Genomic DNA, 26166 nt, shown 5'->3' with positions numbered 1-26166 from the left:
AACCGCAATTCAAAATTTTAGTCTTGCAATCCGGGCAGATGATCAAATTAGCTGAATAATATTGAAGAGCAGAGGATTACTTGGGTTTGTATTATTATTGCCCAAGCTGTTTATGTACAGGAGAAAAAAGGTAACTAAAATTTTGCCTCACATGTTATTTCTCAACAGAGGATATGTGTTTTTTTTTCCATTTCATTTCTATACAGATCTTTGTGAAGAGCAGGGAAATTATTATTATATTAAAAGGAGACAAAAATGGATTAAATGTTAATTGACTAGATGATTAACAATTGACATTTATCCCTTTCTAAGATGCCAGAAAACAAATTTTTGACTTAAATTGGTATTGATTGCCCATGTAATCTTGAATAAGGCATTTAACCTTTCTAGTCAATTTTTAATTTACTTATTCAGCAAATATTTACTGAGTTTTTACAATGAGTATTGCACTCTTCTGAGTGCTGGGGTTATAGCAACAGTAAACAGAGTTCTGCTCTTCACCTCCGTGGAACTTGTATTTGTTCCATTGTCTATTCATTCATTCATTCAATTAGCAAATGTTTATTGGGTACCTGTTGAGTACAAGGCACCATATCAGAAATTGAAACCGTAAAAATAAATAAAACCTGACCTCAACTATGTTAGAGATCAGCATGGGAATAACAAGAAATCCAATGAGAGGTGAGCACAGGATATTATGGGAACAAAAAGAAAGGACATTTGAATGGGTTCATGAAAGGCTGACAAAAGGTTTTGGTGCCAAACTCTTGAAAGATGAGTAATTTTTTGTATAATAGAGGAGGATCTGCCTTCTGCCTGTCTCCCAGAGGGAAAGTAAAGGGTTTTAAAATGATACAAATGTATAAAAGCATTAAAAATATAGTATATGCTTGTAAAGATAATGTGTAGAAGGTTTTGTAAGGATTAAAACATGAAAGTCTATTTAAAAAGTTGAACTTTGGATATGAGCCATTGTAACAAATATTAATATTTGATTAAGGTATTATTCTTAATGCCAGCTTTGGACTCTGACCTCAGAGCAGGTCAGAGTTTGTTTATTGTTTGTTTATTGTTTGTTTATTGTTTATTGTTTGTCTATTGTTTATCCGTCTAATTTATTACACAAGCAGTGATTGATCCCTGACCCTATCCCAGGCACCTTTCTTGGTACTAAGGATAAAGCAGTAAGCAAAGCAAGTAAAGTCCAATCTCTTATTCAGTGAGGAAGAGGATAAATGTATCATTAATCAAATGAATGAACAAGACTGTTTCCAGTGGTGTTCAGTAATATGAAAACAACAAAATAGGGTTATATGTCAGGGACCGTAGATTGGGTGGCCAAGTCACATCTCAGGGGACGTGACATCTGTTAAGATCCAGATGCTGTGTAGGAAGCAGATTCATGGTACTTTGGGGGCAAAGGATACAGGCAGGGGGAGCCAAAAGTCTCTAAGGCAGTAGTGAGCTGGGATACTGGGGAAACAGAGATGAGGGGCAGCGTGAGGCCTCGCTGTATCAGATGAGGGCACAGGAGTTGATTACGTGGGATCCTTCGTAGGCCACAGTAAGGAGTTCTGGAGTTTTGCCTTCCTATGTGCAACAGGAAATTGCCCCCGTGTCTAAGCTTGGCAGAGAATGTTCTGATTACATTAAGGTCATTGCTGGCATTTACCTACATCGTGGATTGAAGGGAGGCCACGGTGGCAGGAAGGAGGCCAGTGTGGCAGCAGTTGGAGGCAAGGCGACAGATGAAGAGAGTTAGACCAGAATGTAGAAGCGGAGAGAAGAGCACAGAACGTACCGTGATGGGGGTGCTAACAGGATCAACGCAGAGCAGATGTGGTGGTAAAGAAATGGAGAGACGAAGGGTGACGCGTAGGGCCATCTGGGTGGATGGTGGTCACATTAACTGAGACAGGAAAAGTGTGAGAGAAACGGGGTTTGAGAAGTAGAAAACATCAAGAGTTCTGGTCTGTCCGTGTATGACAACACTGCTTTTGCCCTTGGTTAAGCTTATTCCAAAAAACGTATCATCATTCTGTCCAGCTGTGGGGCATTTTAACTTCAACACCTTTCTGTACATAGGATTAACTTTCTTCAGTCTGTGGTCGCTGAACACCAGCAATTTGATGAACTGCTGCTTTCCTTTTCTGTCTGGATTAAGCTGTTCCTCAGTGAATTACAGATGACTTCTGAGATAAGCATAATGGACCATCAAGCGGCTCGTACCCGACACAAGGTGAAGTGCATTCTTTTAAGACTGAAGAATTTATTTGTAAGAGAGAGCTCTTGAATTATAAAGGGATGCGACATTAAAAAAAAACACTTGACAGCAATTTAACTTCTTATTAATATGCAAATGTTTAAATAATTGAGCATATGGGTCCAGGCAATGTGTTATACAGAGAAACAGATAAAGCTACTTCAGATAAAACAGGCAACCACCTTAAGACCCTGTTCCTTCAAAGGGGAGCAAATGATTTGTAGGGTGAAGTGATAAGAACGTTCCTTTTTTTAGCTTCGTTTGCTTTGTTCCAATGCTGAAAACTCCTACTGAATTCCAATGCTTTAATGGTAGAGTTTTTCTGAATTACTCTTTAGCCTGAAAGGTATTTAAAATTTACGATTTATTTTCCTTATTTATAATTTATACATAATATCTATCCAGGCATCAAAAAATAAAACATTTAAAAAATCAGATACTGACCATCAAGCATTGGGATAGTCGGAGATAAGCTACGTAGTAAGCTTATAACAATATTTACTAATGAAACACTTAATATTTATTGAGTGCTGACTCTGCGCTGGGTTTGCTAATTAGTTTTACCCAAAGGAAAAGTACTTCCTCATATATTCCTGTTAGGAGTCAGGGATGCTGTCTTACTTAATGACTTACATTTCAAAGGGATGGCTCCCCCGTCCTTGAGAAAGATATTCTGAGTTGTAAAGCTGGACAGAGGTTTTAAAAAACTTCACACCGCAAAGGGGCAGACAGTGGATTTGTAAATTTTCTAACGTAAATGCTCAAAGAAGCCCTCAAAAGTTTAGGAGTCAAGCTGAGGAGAAGATTTAGGCCACTGTGGTCAAGATCAAGACAGATGATGATTTGTCTTTAATGGGAACCATGCTGAGATCGTTGGCAAATCTCTGCTGGATTTTAAGCCAGATTTATTGACAGCTAGCCGAATTTCCTATACAACAGGCTCACCCTGGTTAATCTACATCTGTTTAAAAAGAAGGCAGCTAAAACTTGTGCAGGTTTCTACCTGCCTTATTCACTACCTCTGAACAGGTGTTAATGTTCATCTGTTGCTTACACTCCTTCCCTACAAACTGTTAAAATTAGCTCTAATATATACATAAATATTGTAATTTGTATATAAATAAATTATTATAATATGTAAAATTTAAATATATGTATTATATATAATAGAGCTTAGCTCTAATATATAACTACTATAATTTGTATATAAATATATTACTATAATATTTACAATGTAAATATTTAACATGCCTTATATATAATAGAGCTAATTCCATATATTAATAATTCTAAATTAAAATTAATTCTAAAATAGAACTAATTCTATATATATTTTAGTTATATTGTAGGCATATGTATAGTTAAAATAAATCAAATATTTGGAAGATTTTAAAAGATATATACATATATGTACGATGTATGTATACACACACATATGTATATAATTATATATATCTATAATTTCTTTTAACTATTTCTATCCACAAAGTAATTATTTTCCATGGAATGAATTAGTTCCAAATGAGAGTTATGCTTTACGTGAAATATGTAGATAAAGCAAAACAAAAGAAATTTAAACTGTTTCTACAGGGTTTGCCATAGTTGACCTTTATGCCGTCCATTGCATTTAAAATGTATCTTGACATCACAAATCCTGACGATATCTGTGTCGGTAAAACAGTGTATCTGGGGAATCAATAACTAACTCTCTCCTCTTCCAGGACCATGCAGCAGAAGTAGAGAGCAAAAAGGGAGAATTGCAGAGTCTGCAGGGTCACCTAGCGAAGCTGGGTGCTCTGGGCCGCGCTGAGGACCTTCACCTCCTCCAGGGGAAAGCGGAGGACTGCTACCAGCTGTTTGAGGAGGCCAGCCAGGTCGTGGAGAGGCGGGAGCTTGCCCTCTCCCACTTGGCAGAATTCCTGCAGGGCCATGCCTCTCTGTCAGAGGTTCTCCACCGGCTGAGGCAAACAGTGGAAGCAACCCACAGTATGAATAAGAAACAGTCTGACTTATTAGAAAGGGACCTCAAGGATGCTATCCGAGATGTGAAAGCATTAGAAGCTACTGCCATCAGTCTTGATGGCCTTCTTACCAAAGCCCAATACCATCTCAAAAGTGGAAGTTCTGAGCAGAGGACTTCCTGCAGAACTACAGCTGATCATCTCTGCTTTGAATTAGAGAGGATCCAGAACCTTCTGGGAACCAAGCAGAGTGAGGCAGACGCCCTGGCAGTATTGAAGAAAGCCTTCCAAGAGCAGAAAGAGGAGTTGCTGAAAAGCATTGAGGACATCGAAGAAAGGACTGACAGAGAGCAGCTGAAAGAACTAACCCGCCAAGCGCTTCAACAGAGGTGAATGGAAACTGCGTGGAAGCTGGTTGTCTCGTGTACTTTTTATTTGGTCTGGAATGAACTCTTGTGCAAAACTATAATAGTACCAGATTTAGCTACTTATTTTAAAAATATTTTGAGGGGACTTCCCTGGCGGTCCAGTGATTAGGACTCTGTACTTCCACTGCAGGGGCACGGGTTCGATCCCTGGTCAGGGAACTGAGATCCCGCATGCCTCGTGGCCAAAAAAAAAATATATTTTGAGGATAAAATTAGTGACTATTTTAACACTTAAGAAGTACTAAAATTTCCTTGTTTTCCTTAAGGACTTTCCTAAGAGGTATATATAAGCCACTCTTATTTACCATAGAGTATATTGATCATGTCATCTATTTTTAAGCAGTTTTTAACTGATAGAAGAAGGGACTCGTCTTCTGTAACAAGAATGAAAGGCAGAGGAGAAAGAAAGTGAAGTAGATTTGTATTTCTGTGGTAAAATATGAGGTAATTTTTCCCGGTGGCTTCTAGCCTCTCAGAAAGGACTGGAGTGAGGTCCTTAGTTGAGAGTGAGTGACAGGAAGTTGTGGGGAGAAAACGTAGGGAAAATGGGGATGAAGCCTCTGGTGCTTGGTAAGTGATAAGCTGCCATTTGAGATTTGTATTCATTCACTTGAAGGGGAACCAAACAGCCTGGCAAAGTGGTTCTCCCCCACTACTTTTACCTGTTTGCTTAGAGGTGTGGAGAATGCAGAGAAGTGGGTTTAAGCAAAGTCGGGGTTTTGTCAGGTGAGATTAACAGAGAAGCTAGGTGGTCAAAGTTATATTTCCGCAGTAAATTTGAGAAGTACTTTTTTACTATAGCGGTCTTTTCAACCTTCTTTTTCCTTCTCAGTAGAACTTCTCCCCACTCATCTTCTCAGCATTGCTTTCTCTTGCATTTTTCAGGGGGCAAAGAAACAGCAGAAATGCATTCATGCTAAGGCGCCCGTAATTGATAAAGATTATATTGACCCTGCCACAGTCATTGCCATTTGCTTCCTTTTAACCAGAATCAAACATCAAGCTAAGGCTTTGGTTAGGTGATAATGACTCCTGAGGTTATATGCCTCATGGGCAATAAGCTATCTGACTAGCTTAGCAATACATTTACAAAAGGGAATAAAATTTGGGAAGGAAAAAGGGCCTCCAGAGTAAGGGTAGAAGGACGCGCGAAGCGTGGCAAAGGAGCAAATGGCTCAGCCAGGAAATGAGCAGTAGGGTTGGTGCTGCACGGCCCTTCCTCGCAGGCTCGGTTCCAGCAGACCAGGAGATCCTAAAATTGCTGGAGGAGGCCTGGGTTGGGCTCGAGAGCCACGTCAGTACCCACAACACTGAACTCACCAAGGTTGCGCAGAAGCTACGGAAAATGTTGCTTGGAATCTATTGATCATTAAATCCCAGTCATACCATACTCATGTGTTACTGGGTGACCTTGAGCAAATCACCTCTCTTCTTATAAAATGGAGCTATTCTGATAATGCCTGCTCCTAGCCGCTTTGCTTTGGGAATTAAGTGGGATAATGCATATAGTCAGCACTATACCAAAATGCAAGAACTACAAGAGTCAGTGGCTGCCTCTCTGTGACCACTTTTTTTACAAATACTCAAATATTAATATATTAAGGACCAAAAAAACCCATGATCATTTTCTAGTGGTAATCTTTTCAAAAAGTAGGTAAAGTTTTATTTTTAAATATTACTATTAATATGAGTCGAACTTCATGGCACAGAAGAATTTCTTTTTTTTTATTTCTTTTTTATTTCTTTTTATTTTTGGCTGTGTTGGGTCTTCGTTGCTGTGCGTGGGCTTTCTCTGGTTTCAGGGAACGGGGGCTACTCTTCGTGGCGGTGCACGGGCTTCTCATTGCGGTGGCTTCTCTTGTTGTGGAGCACGGGCTCTAGGCACGCAGGCTTCAGTAGTTGTGGCGCGCGGGCTCAGTAGTTGTGGTTCGCGAGCTCTAGAGCACAGGCTCAGTAGTTGTAGTGCACAGGCTTAGTTGCTCTGTGGCATGTGGGATCTTCCCAGACCAGGACTTGAACCCATGTCCCCTGCATTGGCAGGCAGATTCTTAACCACTGCGCCACCAGGGAAGTCCCCAGAAGAATTTCTTACCAATGACCTTTCAATAAGTACCCACCTACTTTACCTCCAATGTCGGCCCTAGTCAAAATTCTTATACCACCAAAGCAAAATAGAAAGAGAATACAAACTTAATAGCAGTTTGAAGGTGAATAGTAAGAATGACTTAAAATGTTTTTAAGGTACAGTCTGAATTATGCAAAGTTAACTTTAAAAACATCTTTATCCATTGATATACATGAATTGCTCTGTTAAAAGCTTTTCTAGCTACCAATATGCATGCTTTATGGAAAGGAAATACTAGTTCACTACCTTTAGTAAATTAATGATAAAATAACATTTTAATTTTCAGGTTGAGAGTTTTCAATCAGTTAGAAGATGAATTGAATTCTCATGAGCATGAACTGTGTTGGCTGAAAGACAAAGCTAAGCAAATTGCTCAGAAAGATGTAGTCTTTGCACCTGAAGTTGACAGGGAGATAAACCGCTTAGAGGTTACCTGGGATGACACCAAAAAACTAATTCATGAAAAGTAAGTAAAAAACTTCTCAGTTTTTGTTTTTAACTTTCTACTTAATTTATGACATTGGGCCATTGCCTGTTGATTTGCGTTGGTGTGATCAGGAGTTTCATATCTTTTGCCAACTTAGGTATTCTGTGTCTGTTTAGTAACATTAAAAATTTAGTCCTACAGAACTTTGTTGAGGAAGTTGTCTTGAGATAACAATTACATACAAAATTTGATGCTTAAAATCCAGAGTTGTCAACAGTTACAAAGTGCCACCAGGAGAGTCTTAACCCCTGATTTTCTTTTTCATTTTGTTGTATTTGTTTGTAATTGAGGTGTGTTTTACATATGGTAAAATTCATCCTTTTAAGTGTATACCCTTAAACTGTAGAAGTTTAAGAAACTCATGCAGTTGTGTAAATATCACAACTATCAAATTTCACAGTAACAGTTCTACCCCCTGAAAAAATTCCCTTATGTCTCATTGTCATCAATCCCTCCCCTCACTCCCAATCCCTGGCAACCATTGATCATTTTTCTGTCTCTGTAGTATCATCTTTTTCAGAATCACACATAAATGGATTCTTTTCGGTCTGGACAATTGTAAATAAAGCATATCTAAACACTCATGTTCATTTTTTGGTGTATACGTAAGTTTTTACTACACTTGGTTAAAAACCTTCTTTTACTTAGCTCAATGCACATTGTGATGTGTATCCACAGAGTCCAATCTAGTTTTATAGCTGAATGACATTCCGTTTACTAGGTGTACCACAGTTGATCCATTCACCAACTAATGGATATTTGAGATCTTTCCAGTTTGGCCGACTACAAATAAAGCATCTGTAACATTCATATTTAATTTTTATGTATACATAAGCATCCTATAACATAAGCATTTTATGTATACATAAGCATCTGTAACATGCATATTTAACTTTTATGTATACATGTATACAATGTGTATACATTGTATATACATATTATATACTGTAGACTATTAATATAGGCTTTTAAAAATTTAACCATATTGCAAAAACTTCATTCCATGTTATTAAATATTCTCCTAAATTGTGATTTGTTATAGGTTGCACAGTATTCAATCATAAGAATGTATCACAATTTATTCACTTAGTGGCCTATTTTTAACATTTGGGTTATTTCTAAGTTTTCTCCTATTACAAATAATGGTGTGAAGGATATAATTTTACCCAAATCTTAGTGCACACCTCTTTCTTTTGAAAAATTCCTGGATGAAGAATTGTTTGCTCAAAGGCATTTTACTCTTATGAACAAAAACTCTCTTATATTTTGACGATTCTTGGGGGATTCATATTTAATGAAAATTTGTGTTCTTAAAATGGAAAAGAAAATCTCATATGTACTTTAATTTTTTAAAAAAATAAATTTATTTATTTATTTATTTTTGGCTGCTTTGGGTCTTTGTTGCTGTGCGTGGGCTTTCTCTAGTTGCGGTGAGCAGGGGCTATTCTTCGCTGTGGTGCGCGGGCTTCTCATTGCAGTGGCTTTTCCTGTTGCGGAGCACAGGCTCTAGACGCATGGACTTCAGTAGTTGAGGCACGTGGGCTTCAGTAGTCGTGGCACATGGGCTCAGTAGTTGTGGCTTGCGGGCTTAGTTATTCCGTGGCATGTGGGATCTTCCCGGACCAGGGCTCGAACCCGTGTTCCCTGCATTGGCAGGCGGATTCTTAACCACTGCACCACCAGGGAAGTCCCTGTACTTTAATTATTGAGGAGTAGTTTTTGTTTGTTTTGGTTTTTGGGTTTTTTTGGGAGGAGTGGGTTTCCTTCCCCTCAACTCACATACTATGAAGTAATTAAATCACAGATAATTTTTTAAAAAATTTAACAGATTTTGTTTTAATGACTAGGTGGATTCTTCATTCATGGAGAACATTTTGGACATTAGGATTAAGTCAGATTGGCCAGAATGCTTTTGACATCAATAGGTGGAAATAGGTTTTCCCTTGATTTCAGCATTTATCAGAGTACACTTATGTAGTTATGTATCAAGTCCAATCGTGGGGGAACTCTTCCCTATCCTGATATGTGGCAATAAATGATGTATTTTCTTAATCATTACAGCCAGGGTCTATGCTGTGGACTTATTGACTTAATGAGAGAGTATCAGAATTTGAAGTCAGCTGTAACTAAAGTCCTAGAAAATGCCAGCAATGTGATTGTAACCAGAACTACTGTAAAAGATCAGGAGGACCTTAAGTGGGCTTTAGCAAAGGTAATAATTCAAGACGTATTTATTTTATTAGACTTTGTTAGTAGATTTGTTTTTACGCATAATGCATTCCCTATAAAACTCTTGTCAGTATATGTAGATATAGCTAATTCATGCTGACAAGCTCAACTTTTTTTTTTAGGAATACTTATATTCTGGGATTCTAGCAATTCGAGAAAATTATATATATCTATATATCTGTATAGCTCATTATTACCAGTGGTTTCTGCATAAGGTCAACCATGAATTAAATTTCTTAGAGGCAAAGGGTTATAAATTCTTGACATATCTCTGGTTGTTCTATTAATTAAGGAAACATTTATGTCCATAGCATGCAACTGCCCAGCAGGAAATGTGTCATAAACAGAAGGAATTGGATGATTTTACCAATAAAGGAAAACAGTTGTCGTCTGAGCTGAAAAAAATTCACAGTGGTGATTTCGTCTTGGTGAAAACAGACATGGAAAGCACTGTGGACAAATGGCTGGATGTAAGCTCACCACCTGGGATTCTATGAATAGTTTATATATTCACATTTCTCAGTCACATTTTTGGGCAAGGATTATTCAGGAATGTGACTTCCTTTTTTAACTTTTAATGCTAAATTCAAAATGATACTCTAAAAAAAATAGTGTTCACATACAATTTAGAAATAGTTAAAAATTATTTGCTTTATTTGGTTAAATTGGCAGATTTTCTAGAATTTCATTTGATACCTTCAATCATTACATATTTATAACTCTAAATGTTTTTCTTTTCTAAACCTTGGGATCATGGATAAAATAGAAGAATAATTTATAGACATCTTCCAGAATGTTAAACAATAATGGATAAAAATTTAAAGTAATAAGACTATAATTGTGCATTGAAAAGCATTGGACTTGTAGTTTACGTCCTTGGCTTTTAGTTCTTGCTCTGTCATTTGCTAGCTATGTGCCCATACGACAGGTCACTCGATCTCTCTGGAACTGTACATCTCAATCCATACATATTTTACATTGTTTTCCAGCTCATAATTCCTGTGATTCTGTCGCTCCCCTATTATCAATATTTTAGGTTCAGAAGTTTAACCTACAGTGGATTCCCTTACTTAAGCTAAATTACTGAAGTTAGATATTGATGGTTGCATATTATAATCAAATAATTTGGGGACTTCAGAGAACCTTATCTGCCTCCACTTTTAAAATGGTATTCTTATTATGGGAAGATTGTTAAACAGTAATACTAATAATACTTTAAACATGCAGAGTAGGTTGTTCTCCTGTGCATTTACTTATTCTATAAATATGTCCAAGTCTAATTATGCACATTTTTATATCTCAGCATTACAAATAAAAGGGCTTATTGTGTCATTTTCAAAAATATATACAGTACTGCCCTAGCTAGACTCCTATCCCGTAAAATTAAACCTTACAGTGAGTTATATTATAGCAGACTGCAACAGACCTGTTATTGTTTTCCAACTTACAGATGAAAATCAAAATTCAATCAACCCTCCTAATGACAGAAATACTTTATGTAATGGTTAGCATTTACTTGAGCCAGGAGCTCTAATTCAATTATAATAATTTTTGTAAAACTTTGTTTTCCAGTCAGAATATGAAGGAAGCATTGACATATTTAATACTTCGGTGGCCAAAGAGCATCTGAAAGCCTCAGATTTAATCATGTGGCCTCTCTTTTCTATCCCAGATATCAGAGAAAATTGAGGAAAACATGGACAGGCTGAGAGTAGGCCTGTCCATTTGGGATGATGTACTTACAAGTAAAGATGAGATCGACGGGTGGACAAACAGTTCTGTCCCACAGCTGACCAAAAGCGTCAGCAACCTGAATAACAGCCTCAAAGCAGAAGAATTCCTGAAAGAATTTGAGGTAAAATGCCTTTACCTTCATATGTGAGCTTGTGGTACATCATTGACCAGCGTATAAAAAATTGTGTCTTTTTTTTTTAAAGCTCATTCTTCCTTTCAAGACACATACTATACTCAATATTTTGTAATGACCTATAAGGGAAAAGAATCTGGAAAAAATAGATATTTGTGTATAGCTGAATCACTTTGCTGTGCACTTGAAACTAACACAATGTTGTAAATCAACTATACTCCAATTTAAAAAAAAGAAAGAAGGAAAACAAACCACTGGAAAAAAAAAAGTAAAGTTCATTCTTCCTTTCAAGACACATTATTAGTGTAATAAAACTCTTTACTGTCTTTTGCTGTTTACTTGAAACTTGATTCAGCTATGGATAAGAGGGATGTTTTCTTTTTTGCATTTTTATCATTTCTTAGTTGGGGCTCTTAAAGTATTAGTAGAAAAGTAAAGATTCATAAAATCTACAATTTGTTCCATTCGAGATTATGCCACCTTCCTATCGGAAAACCAAATCGAAAATGTTTGTAATCTAATGATATTTAGTGTCTATTTTTTCTCCATTCAAACAAAATGTTTGCTGAGTACTTACCACGGGTCCTGAACATTTAAGTTAGGTGCTGGATTCTTCCACTGCCTTTGCAGAAGTGGAAGAAAACTGGAGATTGGAGGGTCACAGATTTCCACGGAAAGTGGGCTTTTAAAGTTCTAGTGGCCAATTTATTTTAAATTCTTCTTTTAAACTCCCATTTCTTGCATTCATTTATTCATCTGCTCATCAGATTCCCAATGAGCACCTAAAATGTGGCAGGCACTGTTTTGGGCACTGAGAATTTAATAGTGAAACAGACAAAGTCACTACCCTTACGGTATTTACATTATTTACATTACAATATATATCATATGTAAAATGTCAAGCGGTAATTGGGCTATGATGAAAAATGAAGTAGGGTAAGGGGAAATAGAGTGACCAGAGGTAACCTGTTTCACAAAGCAGGGGACTGACTGTGCCCTTGGTGAGGGAAGAGACTGTTCACATTCTGTGCTCCAGGGCCCAGGGCTGGGCCTGGCACACATATGGAACGTGACAGACACATGAAAGATGACTGCAGTCTGAATAAAATGTTGTTGAATCATCTGCATTGCCTAAGTTATCAGCTGTATTTACCCAAAGAACATTCTATAGGTTGTTCCTATTTCTAAGAGCAAACCTAAGTAGAGGGAATTATCCAGACCAAAAGTACAGTCAGGAGAGGGATCCCACAGTCTCTTTAGTTGTTACCTTTGATGTTAAATTAACATAACAGCTCAAACAGTGGTGTGTACTGGAGTACAGCTTGCACCAGCTCACAAAAGTCACTACGTTTTCAGGAATTTTGTGAGCCAGTGATAAACACAACCATTATTAAAAATTATTAAAAATTAAATTGTAAATAACTGTACCATTAAGTTGTATTAAAAATGAAAGTAATGAATTCCCCAAACTTATCATTTCCTAATTATTATTTGACCATTATTGTTATCTGGCTCTTGAGTTATTGACACTTATTATATCCATATGATGGAAATACTATAGAACGTGTACACATGTATGGTGCTTCCAACTCCATGTTCTGTGACATCATGCTGTAGCTCAAAATGGTGGTAAATGGGGGCTTCCCTGGTGGCGCAGTGGTTGAGAGTCCGCCTGCCGAGGCAGGGGGCATGGCTCGTGCCCCGGTCTGGGAAGATCCCACATGCCGCGGAGCGGCTGGGCCCGTGAGCCATGGCCGCTGAGCCTGCGCGTCCGGAGCCTGTGCTCCGCAACGGGAGAGGTCACAACAGTGAGAGCCCGCAAACCGCAAAAAAAAAAAAAAAAAAAAAAAATGGTGGTAAATGCTATACAGATCAGGGCCAGCTGTTCAACCAGCCTGGAGGATACTCCTACTACTGACCTCTGGGATCCAGGGAGCCAGTGGGCCTCAGCCACGTTCATTATGTCCAGGTTCAGTCACTCACAGAGATGGGTTTTTTATGCTATGCTCTGTGATGCACCAGCTAGTAAAATCAGTGAGCTGGATTCAGCCTTGTGCCCAACAGTGTCGTGGCTGCTGCAGTGCGGGAAATGAAGTTTAGGTGCATAGGGGTGATTCCTTAATTTCCCAGGCTGCTTCTGGGGAAGGCCAGTGGGCCTGGCAGGCAATTCATTAATCCTTACTGGGCAAGTAAATCACTTTCTAGATTGAAGGCATCAGGAGGTTTGTTAGTGTCTACAAAGCACCAAAAGACCACATTTAAGTTGAGAGGGAAACTTTATTAAAATGTTCCTTCCTGGAGCAGCCGCAGGGCACAGGGAGATCAGCTCAGTGCTTTGTAACCACCTAGACGGGAGGGATAGGGAGGGTGGGAGGGAGACGCAAGAGGAAGGGGATATGGGGGTATGTGTAGCAGATTCACTTTGTTATACAGCAGCAACTAACACACCATTGTAAAGCAATTGTATTCCAATAAAGATGTAAAAAAAAAAAAAGTTCCTTCATGGGCCCAGATAACTAATGAAGTTTCCAAGCATCCAATTTGTTCCATAATGATTCTTTGATTATTCTTTCTTCTTCTTGTGTTAGTGTTGGTGCCAAAAAAAAAAACCAGACAACAAAAGAAGACAAAAGTCAAAATGTTAGATGTCAATTTCCTAATTAACCTGATTTCTATTTAACCACCCTTTAAATTTCTATTTGAAATATTTCTTCTATATTACATATAGTCTACAGTAATTAAGAGGCACTCCTGTTGTGTATTTGTTTTGAAATGCTTTCTCAAGACTTTAATGCTGCCATAGTAGCCAATGATATTAATGCTAATAGATAAACGACAGTTAGTCTGTTGAAAATCCCTGCTGACTCAAGACTTTCGGTTAATGTTGAATTTTTTCCAGGAGCATTTTTTTCCAATAAAAGAGGGTGGGAAGAAAGAAAGTTCTGCATACTTCCTCACATTCCCAGTGAAAGTTAATGGTGACATTTTTCCACGTTCACAAATAATGAGAGTCCTCAGAAAATGAAGCAGAGTTTTGGTTTTAGTTTTTTGTTTTGTTTCATTTTTTTTACCCTGGGTTAAAGTTGGGGCTTTTTGACAGAGTTAATGCTTGAAATTATTGAATGCCAAGTATAACATGTCATTGTTTTGATTAGTTATGTTTTTCCCCTTTGTCTTTTATTTTGCAGTCTGAAGTTAAAAAGAGAGCATTAAGATTAGAAGAACTTCATTCCAAAGTTAATGATCTTAAAGAATTAACTAAAAATCCAGAAACACCACCGGATCTTCAGGTAAGCACTCAACAAGTTTGTAATAACTTTATATACTATACACTCTCAAAAAAGTGTATATATATGTCCATATATATATACACACACACTTTATGTATTTATTTACAAAGTACATGTATATGTATATGTGCGTGTATATTCTTATTGTTATCATTGTAATACCAAGCAAGCACGTAGACGTTATCAGATATGGGGGTTAAAATATTAACATTTTTAGAATTCCTTGTGCTAGTATTAATAGCATATTTCCAACTCAAATAGTATAGTAAGATTAGTTCCTTTTTTCCTTACTAAATTTTGGAAGTGGTAGCATCCAACTTGCCTCCTTGACCATTTTAAGCCTACACAGAGACAGAAACCACATGTATGAATATTGATATTCTTATTGACATTTTTCTAATCCACTTACTGAATAATGGCGTTTGAGGGATCACGACCCCACATCTCCCTTCAAGGCCCTTTAGATGGCGCACGTCCACAGGCACCAGGAGACAGGCCAGGCAGGCCAGTTCTGACCAGGCAAACCGGGCTGCTTCAGTGAGGGAGCCTGGGAGCAGCCAGCCCCGGGCTTGGGGCCAAGGGTTCTAACTCATTACTTTAAGCTCTCTATTTGTTGCTGCCCTCATCTTCTCTCTTCCTGTTTCTTCCTTATCTACTGCTTCTTGCTAACAAGTCAATTTTGTTTGATCACCTATACTTTTCCTCTGACCCAAGGCTGTGTATCCCTCAGTTAGTGTCATTGGTGGCTGATATACTTGTACCAGAAGGTTAGAAGTTTCACCTGAAGCAAGAATAGGCAAAAGGGAGGCTGATCATGTAGAGAACTGAAAAGGAGAGCTTGTGCGTATCAGGGGCATGAACGGGTAGCAGCTGGACTTGCCAGAGTGAAGGTGGAGGCCGGGTTTTGAGAGGGAGCTTCTGTTGTTCTCTGGTTTCTCTCTTACACACACACCCTTACCTATACTCAGGGAGGAAGTATGGGGGTGCCTGCATCTACCTCAAAATGAGAAGGATTTTGACGGTACCGTCTAGAGAGCATGGCATATGCCCCCTGCAGCTGGCAGACACAGGAGTCTAGTATCTAACTCCCACCACGTAAGACCTTAAGGGTGAGAGACAGGCTGGCTGACGGCTGATGTATTTGCCAAAGGAGAAATGATTGTTTTGAGTGGCCTGCATCGCAGAGTCATCTGGGATGAAATGCCAGCCTGTGACCTCTGGCCCAGAAATGAATTATGAAAGGAAAGGAGGAGGAGAGCATTACTTGTGTGCATCTCAGGGTACCTAAGAAGGCTTTCTGGGGGATGAACAGGCCTCGACAGCTAGGAGTTAAAGAGATGTACAAAGTCAGCGAGCAGAAAGAATGTGAAGAAAGACCAAAAAAGGCACTTGGCCTCTTTCTCCACCGGAGGCTTCCTGTTTGCAGCTGGTCTGAGCTGAGGATAGGAAAAAACGTCTTAGCTTTCAGTTCAAAGTTTTGATTATTAAATGGGACTAGATGTTCTAACTGAGGAATTGAAACTGCTTTGCAGTTGATCAGGATTATAAGTCCTTTTATTATTATGCGTGGGGCTAGAGAAGTTCAGGGCCCTCCCAAAATCAATCATGCAGGGAGGAGAGAAGAACTAGCCTCACCGAATATTTTAAATAGACAAAAATGACGTTTCTCCATTATAAAATCCCCAAGTGGTGCTTGTCCAAAGTAGCGACTACTTCAGGGCGAAAAGTGTGTATTTCCCGGGAGAATGAAGAGCAGGTTTTTGGTCCCCAGCTTGGTTACTCCGTGGGAGTCGAGCTCTGCTTTGGAAATGGAATCTCGTGGATTCCCTGGAACCTCAGTCAAAGCTTCCACTTTAAAAAGTCCAGTGTTAACGGTAATCCTCACTCTTTCCATTTTCCCATTACGTAAGGTATTTGGCAACTTGTACCCACTGACTTTCCTTCTTAGAAAAGTTGAATTAGCATCCATGGTTAGGCTTCTGCGATTTTTACAGTTAAGCTGCACGTGAACGAATCCTACTGAACGAGTGCTCTGGTCTTCACAGATTTTAATGAAATCTTACTTTATGTTTTAGTTTATAGAAGCCGACTTAAGGCAGAAACTGGAGCATGCCAAAGAAATTGCTGAAGAGGCAAAAGGAACCTTGAAAGAGTTCACCTCTCAGAGTGCACAAGTGGAGAAGTTTATTAATGACATTGCAACCTGGCTGACAAAACTAGAAGAATCGTTGATGAACTGTGCCCAAACTGAGACTTGTGAAGGACTGAAAAAAGTGAAGGTAAGTCATAAACTATCACTAAGTGTTTACATTTCAATACTAATACTAATTCTCCTGTTTTTCGGTGACTATAATAAAAATGTAACCTCTGTTATCAATTACCCATGTTAACACCAAACCAACTAATTCATGATATAGGAGACAGCAAAGCAAATAACAGATGGAGAACTGCATGCAGGTGGTAAGAAACCAAAGACAAATATTCTAAAAACAGAAAGCATGCATTGCTATAGGACCTACTCACAGGTTGTACTTGCTAAGATTTTTTTAATAAAAAGGTGGGAGCCTATAGAAGAACTGTTTGAATTTCTACACATTTTCAAACTTGAATGCTTAGTAGTTTTTCATCATTTAATTACTTTTATTGGTCAGCATGACTGCTTTCATCCTGAGAGGGAGGATATATATATTATATATTATTTTTTTTTTCAGTACGCGGGCCTCTCACTGTTGTGGCCTCTCCCGCTGCGGAGCACAGGCTCCGGACGCGCATGCTCAGCGGCCATGGCTCACGGGCCCCAGCCGCTCTGCAGCACGTGGGATCTTCCCAGACCGGGGCACAAACCCGTGTCCCCTGCATCGGCAGGCGGACTCTCAACCACTGCGCCACCAGGGAAGCCCCGAGGGATATATTTTTTAAAAATGGTTGAGAAAACAACATATGTGTTCTGTGCTCTTTTAGCATATTTTCTTACTGTACTTGAGACTAAGGACGTACGCTTTTAAAATTAACTACCGGTGCTTTTGATGTGGCCTGGGATCCTGAAACAAAGCCCAAGTAGCCCATGGAAGATGTGAACATAGGAGGGTGACTCCATTAATATAATAGCCTCTAATCGACTAACTAAACCCAAGATCCTGGGCTGGAATCCACAAAGACCTTTTCAATTTGCTTGAAATCCTAAACTATAACCCCAATCCTAGCTACCTCTCAACCGTGTTTGCCGTTGTTCCCAAGGAGAACTGGGCAAAATTCTGAAAGAATCAACACAGATCTATCACAAATACTCAAAAAAAAAAAAAAGTCCGACAAAAGTATATACATTATTGAGTGGATTTCAACAACATCACTTTCCAAACAACATTCCAGAGTGGAGTGTATGGAATATTTCTCTTGAATGTGATGAATATCCTTCACGGCATATTTTTATTCTGTAGGAAATACAAAAAGAACTTCAAAGTCAGAAAAGCAACATCAGTGCCACCCAAGAAAATCTCAATAGCTTGTGCCGCAAGTACCATTCAGTGGAGCTGGAGAGCCTGGGCAGTGCGGTGACGGGGCTGATGAAGAGACATGAGGCTGTAAGCCAGTCCTGCTGCAAGACACAGGCCAGCCTTCAGGATTCTCTGGAAGAACACTTCAGTGGTGAGCTCTGACAGGTCTCAGCTTGAATAGTTTGTTTACAAGACACGGTCCAAACCAAATGCTGCCTAGAAACTGCCAGAAAACTTTCCACAAGAGTAGCGTTTTAAATTTGTGTGTGTGGTAAGATTTGAGCAATCAGATTGTTGTGGTTGGGCTCTCACCATACGCAGAATTCTTCCTTTTTCTCCTTAAGAGAGTAGGAGTCCGCCATCTTGAGGAATCTGAACTCCATCTGGATTTTCTGTGTAGAGCTCATTTATGTGGAAAATGAGTCCCACTGCTATGATGAAGTGAGACGATAAACTTGGATCTTAGGAGAGGCTGTGAAACAGCAGCCTTGTAGTTCAGGAAATTGCTGGTCATATGTCCCTGACTCGGCCTCCCACACAGTTGTGCCTCTGCTCTGGTGTGAATGTAAGATGCTCTAAGTCAGAGTGGTGGGCTGAGGAGATGGTTCTTCCCTTTGCCATAGGAATGGCTTTAACGCCTCTAGAGCATTGCTCAATCTGACATAATCAGGCAATTATCTTTCTTTACCGAAAGAAACACAATGGGAAATCAAACATGTCAGAAATACGAATTTCTTTTCAGTCTTATATCTGAGATAATTTCTCAATTCTACCATGAACAGTCATGATTATAGATCATACTGTATTATATTCTATATTATTATCGTTGTTGTTTTCTTTCTGGAATATTTGTTGTAAGGCAAGATGCAGTGGGCTGAAGGCCAGAATTAATTCATCGTGGTCATCCTGGAAGCTCTTTCAATGTTTTGGATGTATTTCTTATTTTCGTTACTTTCCAAAGAGTCTATGCAGGAATTTCAAGAGTGGTTTTCTGGAATAAAGGCAGCGGCAAAGGAATCATCAGATAGAACTGGGGACAGCAAAGTTCTGGAGGCAAAGCTCCATGATCTTCAGGTATGCAAGCTGGCACTGCCTTTCCTTCTTCCCTAAACTGCACTCAAGTGCCTTCAAGTCAGACCTAAATCATCTATTTCCCCAAACTTTATTTTCTTCAAATTTTTCTTCTTCCCTAACAGAATGAGGTTTCTTGACTTGAAAGGAGATAGTTAATATATGAAAAGTAAGTTGAGAAAATGTTAGAATTTCTAGATCCCTTTCCTCTCTTTTTTAGCCTGTTGATCATTCTTTGGAATTCATTCAGAACTAAACCTGATTTCAGTTTTTATAGTAGTAAAAGCATAAATAATTGTATTTCTTTAACATCATTATCATGAAGGAGTTTTAAGAAAGAAGACATGGCTTGTGTAATTTTAATAACCTATCATCTAAATTTGGAGCTACGATATATTCAAATAAAAGCAATAGATATTATAGATTTTATAGGTGTTACAGACAATGAAAAATGTATAAATTCTGGTAAGGGAAGGCCATTGTGACGCAGAGGTAAGAATGATTGACAGGAGCCTAGGTTCAAATTGAGTTTTGGCCAGGTTTTTCAAGCGACTGATCTGAGCAAAGCACTGTGTTAAGTCTTATAAAAATAGTTTTAGAAAGTTAATGAGGAGCGTGAGGATTTTGTGGCCTAATGGGTGATGGCAATCATGTAGATAACTCATTAGCAGTCAGGGTAGGAAGAGCATTATAATACAGGAAGTGGAAGAGCATTATAATACAGGAAGCGGAAGAGCATTATAAAACAGGAAGCGGTTTTGCAGGAGGCTTGGTGAATTCAGATGTGGAGTTGTCCCCTTTGAGACTTGAGATGCAGTGGAATTCCACGAAGAAAAGTCTGAGTGACGATCACAAATGCCACCGTGGAGCTCAGTGGAGAGGCAGGGGTGGCACAGCAGTCCTGGGCTTCTTGTGCTCTGTTGAAGCCACGCGCATATGCATATGATCTTCCAAGGAAGAGGTACACACCAAGAAAATAAGGGATCTGAAGACAGGGGGTCAGACAAGGAGGAGGGGTGGAGACAGGTAACCATGTGAGGAGGTGGAGCCTGGACCAGATTGGGATGTTGGGAATGGGGAGAGACTGAGCACAGACCTTGATGAGATCATCATCCTTTCCAGCTCGATGCTGCTCGCAGTTGGTCCTCAGTGGTTCCAGTGACTGCCTGGCACTGTCCTCCGTTCTGAGTCTTGATTATAGCCAATTGTATACATCATTCTCACTCCAGCCTTGTCAAAGGCCTCTTCCTTTGGGCTCTGTTTTTCTTCTCTTGCTCCACTTTCTTAGGTCAGAACTGTAATTAATGCTCCCATGCAGCAGGGTCTTTGAATAATAGCAAATATTTTCTATTACCTTTATTTCCCGAAACAGAACCTTTTGGACTCTGTCAGCGATGGGCAGAGCAAGCTTGATGCAGTGACTCGAGAAGGGCAGACTTTGTATGCACATTTGCCTAAACAAATTGTCAGTAGCATTCAGGAGCAAATTACAAAGGCTAATGAAGAGTTTCAAGCATTTCTGAAACAATGCCTTAAAGACAAACAGGCTCTTCAAGACTGTGCTTTGGAACTTGGGAGGTAGGTTGTTTTGACAAGCGTAGACTTCATCATACACAGAATATATTTTCAGGATTTAAAGACCCATTGGGAATAAACAAAAAATATTTGAAACTGTGAGTTTAAATTATAATAAGTTTTGACCTTAAGTACGTGTTCATACTAGGACAATAATTGATTGCTCAAACTCTGATGGCATCATTTGGCTTTATTTTCTATATAGATAAAGAAAGGAATTATATTCATTAATAATTTTTAATGGCATAAATGCATGTATTTTTTTGTCTGTTTGGCTAAATCGAGATGTTAGAGTTTTGATACCCAGGTTTTAGATTACCCAAGTCCTTTCCTGTGTCTCCTTCTGCTGGGTTGGAATTATGGTGGAAAACACTTATTGTATTTCTCTGAATCAAGATTCCAGTCAGGAAGCTATGTCAACATGGGTGAATATAAAATTAGAAAGAAAAAAATTTTCTATTGCTAGGAAAAGAAAGATGTCAGTATAATCAAAATGCCTTTTTGGTTGGCGAGTAATGTGCCTGACTCTTGTCAAGGTTTCTTAGAGAATTTACGTTGTTTTCAAAACTTAAGAGCCCTAGAGCTCTTGTGCCATATTCAAATCCCCATAAGGTACAAAGACACAGAGGTGACTTTCCCTTCTTCTCCCAGGGCTTCCACTGCCCCATTTATCCACTGGCCCCAATTCAGGGTCTTTGTAGTAAGACACAAACTTGAGTGCCCACTGACATGGGAATGTTATCTTGTTGGTAATTATCAGCTATAATTACCAAGGAAGTCAACTCAGCAAGATGAGGTGCTTCTTTTTTTTTTGCTTGTATCTCAAGAGAAATGTCCAGAATTTGTCATGTTGTTACTGAAATAAGGGATAATTTAATTGGCTTATTGTCGAATTTTCTTCTCTACTTGAAAATTCATGAGATCTTAATTGCCATAGACACTGTGACCTCAGATATTGGAATTTATTTACTATAATGAGGATATTAAAATTACTCTAAGGTGTGTTTGTTTTCTTTAGCTTTGAAGATCAACACAGAAAACTAAATGTTTGGATCCATGAAATGGATGAAAGATTAAGTACAGAAGACTTAGGAGAGAGTAAGCAACATATTCCTGAGAAGAAAAACGAAGTCCATAAAATTGAAATGTTTCTGGGAGAACTGCTGGCTGCAAGGTAGGGTGCAGAAGTGGAATAGATTCTTTCCCTACTAACAAGTGTTTGTTTGTCTGGTTGGTTGGGTATTTGGGTTGGTTGTTGGCTCGTTAGTTGGTTAGTTGGTGGTGGTTATGTTTCTGTCCCCCAATGTGTGGCATACAAATGATTGTGCAGTGTTTCTGTGGCAGTGTGGTGATCTGGAGAGAGCATCGGGTTGGAGGTAAGGAGCTGGTTTCCATCCCAGTGACATCTCCCTTTGCTCAACAAATTGGACAGGCCACTCATTTCCTATATTTCTTGATATTAGTTTTTAAGCATTGTGATAATAATAATGATAATAATAAAAATATATTTTCCTCTCGGGGGTTATTATAAGGATATAAGGTGATTATAAAGATACCCTTCATTTACAGAAATAAATGAGACCCCAATTTCCGTATATTCTTCACACACATCAGCCTCCAGCACCATTTCCAATCCACCCCATCCTCGTAATATTCTTAGTAAAGCAAAAGGTGTATGGTGATGAAGTCTGGCTGTCCTAGAGGTTCGTTTTCTCCACTGCAATATTTGTCTCCTTATTGCTTGCCAACTGAGCAAATGTTTCTGACTCCTTCTCAGGCAGAGTTCTCTGGCCTATGCTTTGGACTCCACCACTTTCAGGGCTTTGCTCCCTCAATTTACACTCCACCCCTGGCATTTTCAGTTGCTTCATTGGAACTCTTGCATTGGAAGATAGAACACTTTCCACTAGGGGAGGGCAGCTTGAGCCAAAACTCTTTTAACTGTCTCACTGTCGTCTTGCAGAGCAGATACACTTTGAGCAGCAGAAGGCTGGTATCCAGCCTGCTTGATCAACCAAATCAGCAACCATGATCAACTGAGTAAAATTTGCCTAATTCAGATCATACTCATTCCGTTTCCTCTGAATCCTCTTTTTGGTCAAGCATGCTAAGCATTCCTTGTCTTGAAAAAAACAAGCATACAAACAAGTATACAGACAGAACCCATACTGACAGCTGTTGCTGGTGTGATAGTTTGATGACTATTATAAAAGTTCCCTGGAATGTTTTGGTCCCAACTCTGTGAGCCTTTACCATGGGGTAAACACTTTGTTGATTTTGTTACTGAACTCAGGTTAGGCTTCTCATCACTCAAGAATCCAATACTGAGAGACAAGTGTTGGGTGAAAGGAAAGATGGCTTTATTGAGGAAGCTGGCAATCCTGGGGAGAAGGTAAACTCATGTCCCAAAGAACCAACTCCCCATTGCCGATCAGAGGGCAAGAGCTTTTAAAGGAAAGCTTCAAGGGTGCGCAAACAGAGACTATGTGCAAAACAGTACAGTTAGCTTCTAGAATCATCTTGAAACTGATCATGCAGTAAGTAGTCTGGTCAGTGTCATACTGATTATTTTAAGCACAGTTAATTTTCAATTCCAGGGTCAGTTTGTTACAGTTTCCTTGAGGCCAGTGTCTGGAATTGTGCAAAGCCACAGGTTCAGTCCTGCTCAAGAGGGAGCAGCTTATGTCATGGCTACAGTCTGGTCACCACGCAGTTAGCTTTTTTTCCCTCTGGTGGAGGTTTTAGTATCTGCAAAACACCTCAGGAATGTGCATCAGACACTTATGTATCTTCAGGGAGGAACTAAAGATTCTGTGACTCTCCGGTCCTAATCGTTAACTGTTTGAGCCTCTGCTCCTTTGTGACTCAAGGAGGCCTGGGAGACTACAGCTTTGCTATGAACAGAGACAGGGGACCCAGAAGGGCTTTTTTACCTGGGAGGGCCCCACAAGGTCCTGCTCAGTTTCAATTTAGTAAACCCCAACCCAATGGTGAGTATCTCAAGGCCAGAGACCATCAGGTCTTTATCATCTTTATCTAGTATAGTGCCAACAATAGAAAATATTTGCTGAATTAACAGAATAATAGCATTATTCTAACTCTATAACTTCCTGAAAATTACACTGCACTTTATTTACTTTTTAAATCTTGATTCTTGTTTAGGTACAGTATTATGTGGCCAGACCTACTTCTCTCCTCCTTTCAAACATTTGAAATGACTTTACATATGCTTCCTGAGCTATTACTCTCTGATATTCCAAGACCAGATGCTAAGAGTCCTTAGGTGTATTTGCTCCCAGCTTCTTTAACGCTGGGTGCTTCTCAGGATGGTCCTAATGTGCTCTGCTGGTCTCCCAGCTTCTCCAGCTGAGTCATCTGACTTCTTTCACTTGCTTGCCACTTGCTCCCCCCTAGTCCTTTGGATTTTTTTTGTCATAATATTTTCCAGTACTTTGCATATCTTGGGGGGATGTCCTGTATTTTTCAGAAGAACACCAAACTTGAGAATCATTGAATTTTTATCATCCATTAAGCAGTTCTCCTCATGGTAACAAGTGATATCTGTCATCTTGAATTATTATTTAACTCACATCTTTGCTTACGCCACTTTCATGTCTCACCTTCATGTCTCAAGCAGATTGCAAGTAAAAGAGATGTATTTTAAAGAATATGGAATGTTGTATAAGTCTTATGTATCTCACAGAGGCCCATAGGATGCTCTCTACCTACATAGTAGGAAAAAAAAAAAGACAATGTAGGAGATGGGCTTCCTATTCTTTTTCTAACATTCACAACAGTTTGCGTTATGTCATCTGTACTCTCCCTTCTGGTATCCCAGGCATTTCCTGATAGATGTGCTGATTGGAATTCAGGCATCCATGAAACAAGATGAAGCCTACCCAGCCACACATGATAATGTTTTCCCTTGACCTAATTAACATAACCCCAAACTGAGATGAGAAAAGTTCCCAAGATACAACAAAGGAACCCATAAGTATTCATAAGATGGCCTTTTGAAAGAAACTTTTTTTTTTTTTTGGCATTTTATCTCTGCCAGACATCATGCTGGGTCCTGGGATATGAGATGAATGTAACAGCCTTGGCTTCTAGAAGGTGAAAGCCTTGTGGATTGAGACAGACAGAGTGTATGAGGTGAGAGAGTAAGACAGGCAGAGGGCACCCGGAAGAGGAGTCATCATGATGCTTCCTGGGGATGTGATAACTACACTGAGATTTGAAGGGCCAATCAGAGAAGAAGCAGAAGAGAGCAGAAGAGTTTTAACGAAGCAGGAGTCTCCGTGTGTATACAATAGATACATAGCGTTTGGGGAATTTCAGGGAGCTGTTTATGGTTAGAGCATTAGCTAGGAATGGAGAAAAGTTAGAGATCGGCTTAAAGAGGCAGACCTGGGCCATTTCCTGAAGTGAATCCCTAACAATACAGTGGGCTGGCATCTAGGCATAGCACAGAGTGAATCAAACCCCCCATGTGAATTGACTACATTCAGAGAAACCACAGGGAACGAGGTAGCCAGCCCTCTGAGGGCCCCCAGCATCCTCATCGAAAGGCATGTCAGCTGTGAGCTCTTGTCTGGTCACTGCTCTAATGTCAACAATCAGTTATCACTCCCCTGTGCTCCAGAATGTCAGAATTAAATTTTTGTTTGTTTGTTTTCTTTAGAGAGTCTCTTGACAAGCTTTCCCAGAGAGGGCAGCTTCTCAGTGAAGAAGGCCATGGCGCTGGGAAAGAAGCCCGCCTGTGCTCCCAGCTCCTCACTAACTATCAGAACTTACTCCGAAGGACCAAGGAGAAGCTCCGGAGCTGCCAGATGGCCTTGCAGGAGCACGAGGCCCTGGAGGAAGCGCTGCAGAGCATGTGGTCCTGCGTGAAAGATATGCAAGACAGACTGGCCTGTGCGGAGAGCACCGTGGGGGGCAGAGACGCCTTGGAGAGACAGCTGTCACAAGTGCAGGTGCGCGGGGCGCCGGCCCGACACGGCTGCCTTCGGAAGACTTTGAGTAGATTCGCAGATGTTTCAGTTGGGTCCTCGTTGTTCTGTGAGCCTCCACGTGAGGAGTATGTAGGCAGAATGGAGAAACTGGGCAAAAAGGATTTGGAGGGATCATTTTTCTCTTTTGTAAAGGAATATTTTTGTTCAAATAGCTTTAAAATAATTTTTGCGGTTTTTTAGTAAACATGTGGCAAACATTATGGAAAAGCTACTCTACTCTAAGCACTATGCAAGTTGCTAGGAATATAGAAACAAAAATTAGTCCTTGCTTTCTAGGAGTTCACAGTTAGTGGGAGACACCAACCTGTAAATTGTTACTTGCAGTGCAGCCTGTATGTAGGGGCCATGACTGAAGTACAAAAGA

General features: G+C 39.5%; 1 protein-coding gene across 1 annotated transcript in view; it reads left to right on the top strand.

The window, feature by feature from the left end:
• Nucleotides 1-26166, top strand: part of SYNE1 (spectrin repeat containing nuclear envelope protein 1) — a 457576-nt gene that overhangs the window by 182860 nt on the left and 248550 nt on the right. The window contains exons 39-51 of the mRNA XM_060283256.2: nt 2086-2239; nt 3985-4613; nt 7064-7243; nt 9326-9476; nt 9805-9963; nt 11166-11348; nt 14549-14650; nt 16726-16929; nt 18088-18295; nt 19106-19218; nt 20588-20793; nt 21809-21964; nt 25472-25763. Of these exons, the coding sequence (XP_060139239.1) occupies nt 2086-2239; nt 3985-4613; nt 7064-7243; nt 9326-9476; nt 9805-9963; nt 11166-11348; nt 14549-14650; nt 16726-16929; nt 18088-18295; nt 19106-19218; nt 20588-20793; nt 21809-21964; nt 25472-25763 (2737 nt within the window). The remainder of the gene's footprint in view (nt 1-2085; nt 2240-3984; nt 4614-7063; nt 7244-9325; nt 9477-9804; nt 9964-11165; nt 11349-14548; nt 14651-16725; nt 16930-18087; nt 18296-19105; nt 19219-20587; nt 20794-21808; nt 21965-25471; nt 25764-26166) is intronic.

This window comes from Globicephala melas, chromosome 14 (genome assembly GCF_963455315.2).
Source record: "Globicephala melas chromosome 14, mGloMel1.2, whole genome shotgun sequence".
Classification (NCBI taxonomy): Eukaryota; Metazoa; Chordata; class Mammalia; order Artiodactyla; family Delphinidae; genus Globicephala; species Globicephala melas.
This window is presented reverse-complemented; position numbering and strand designations above follow the sequence as displayed.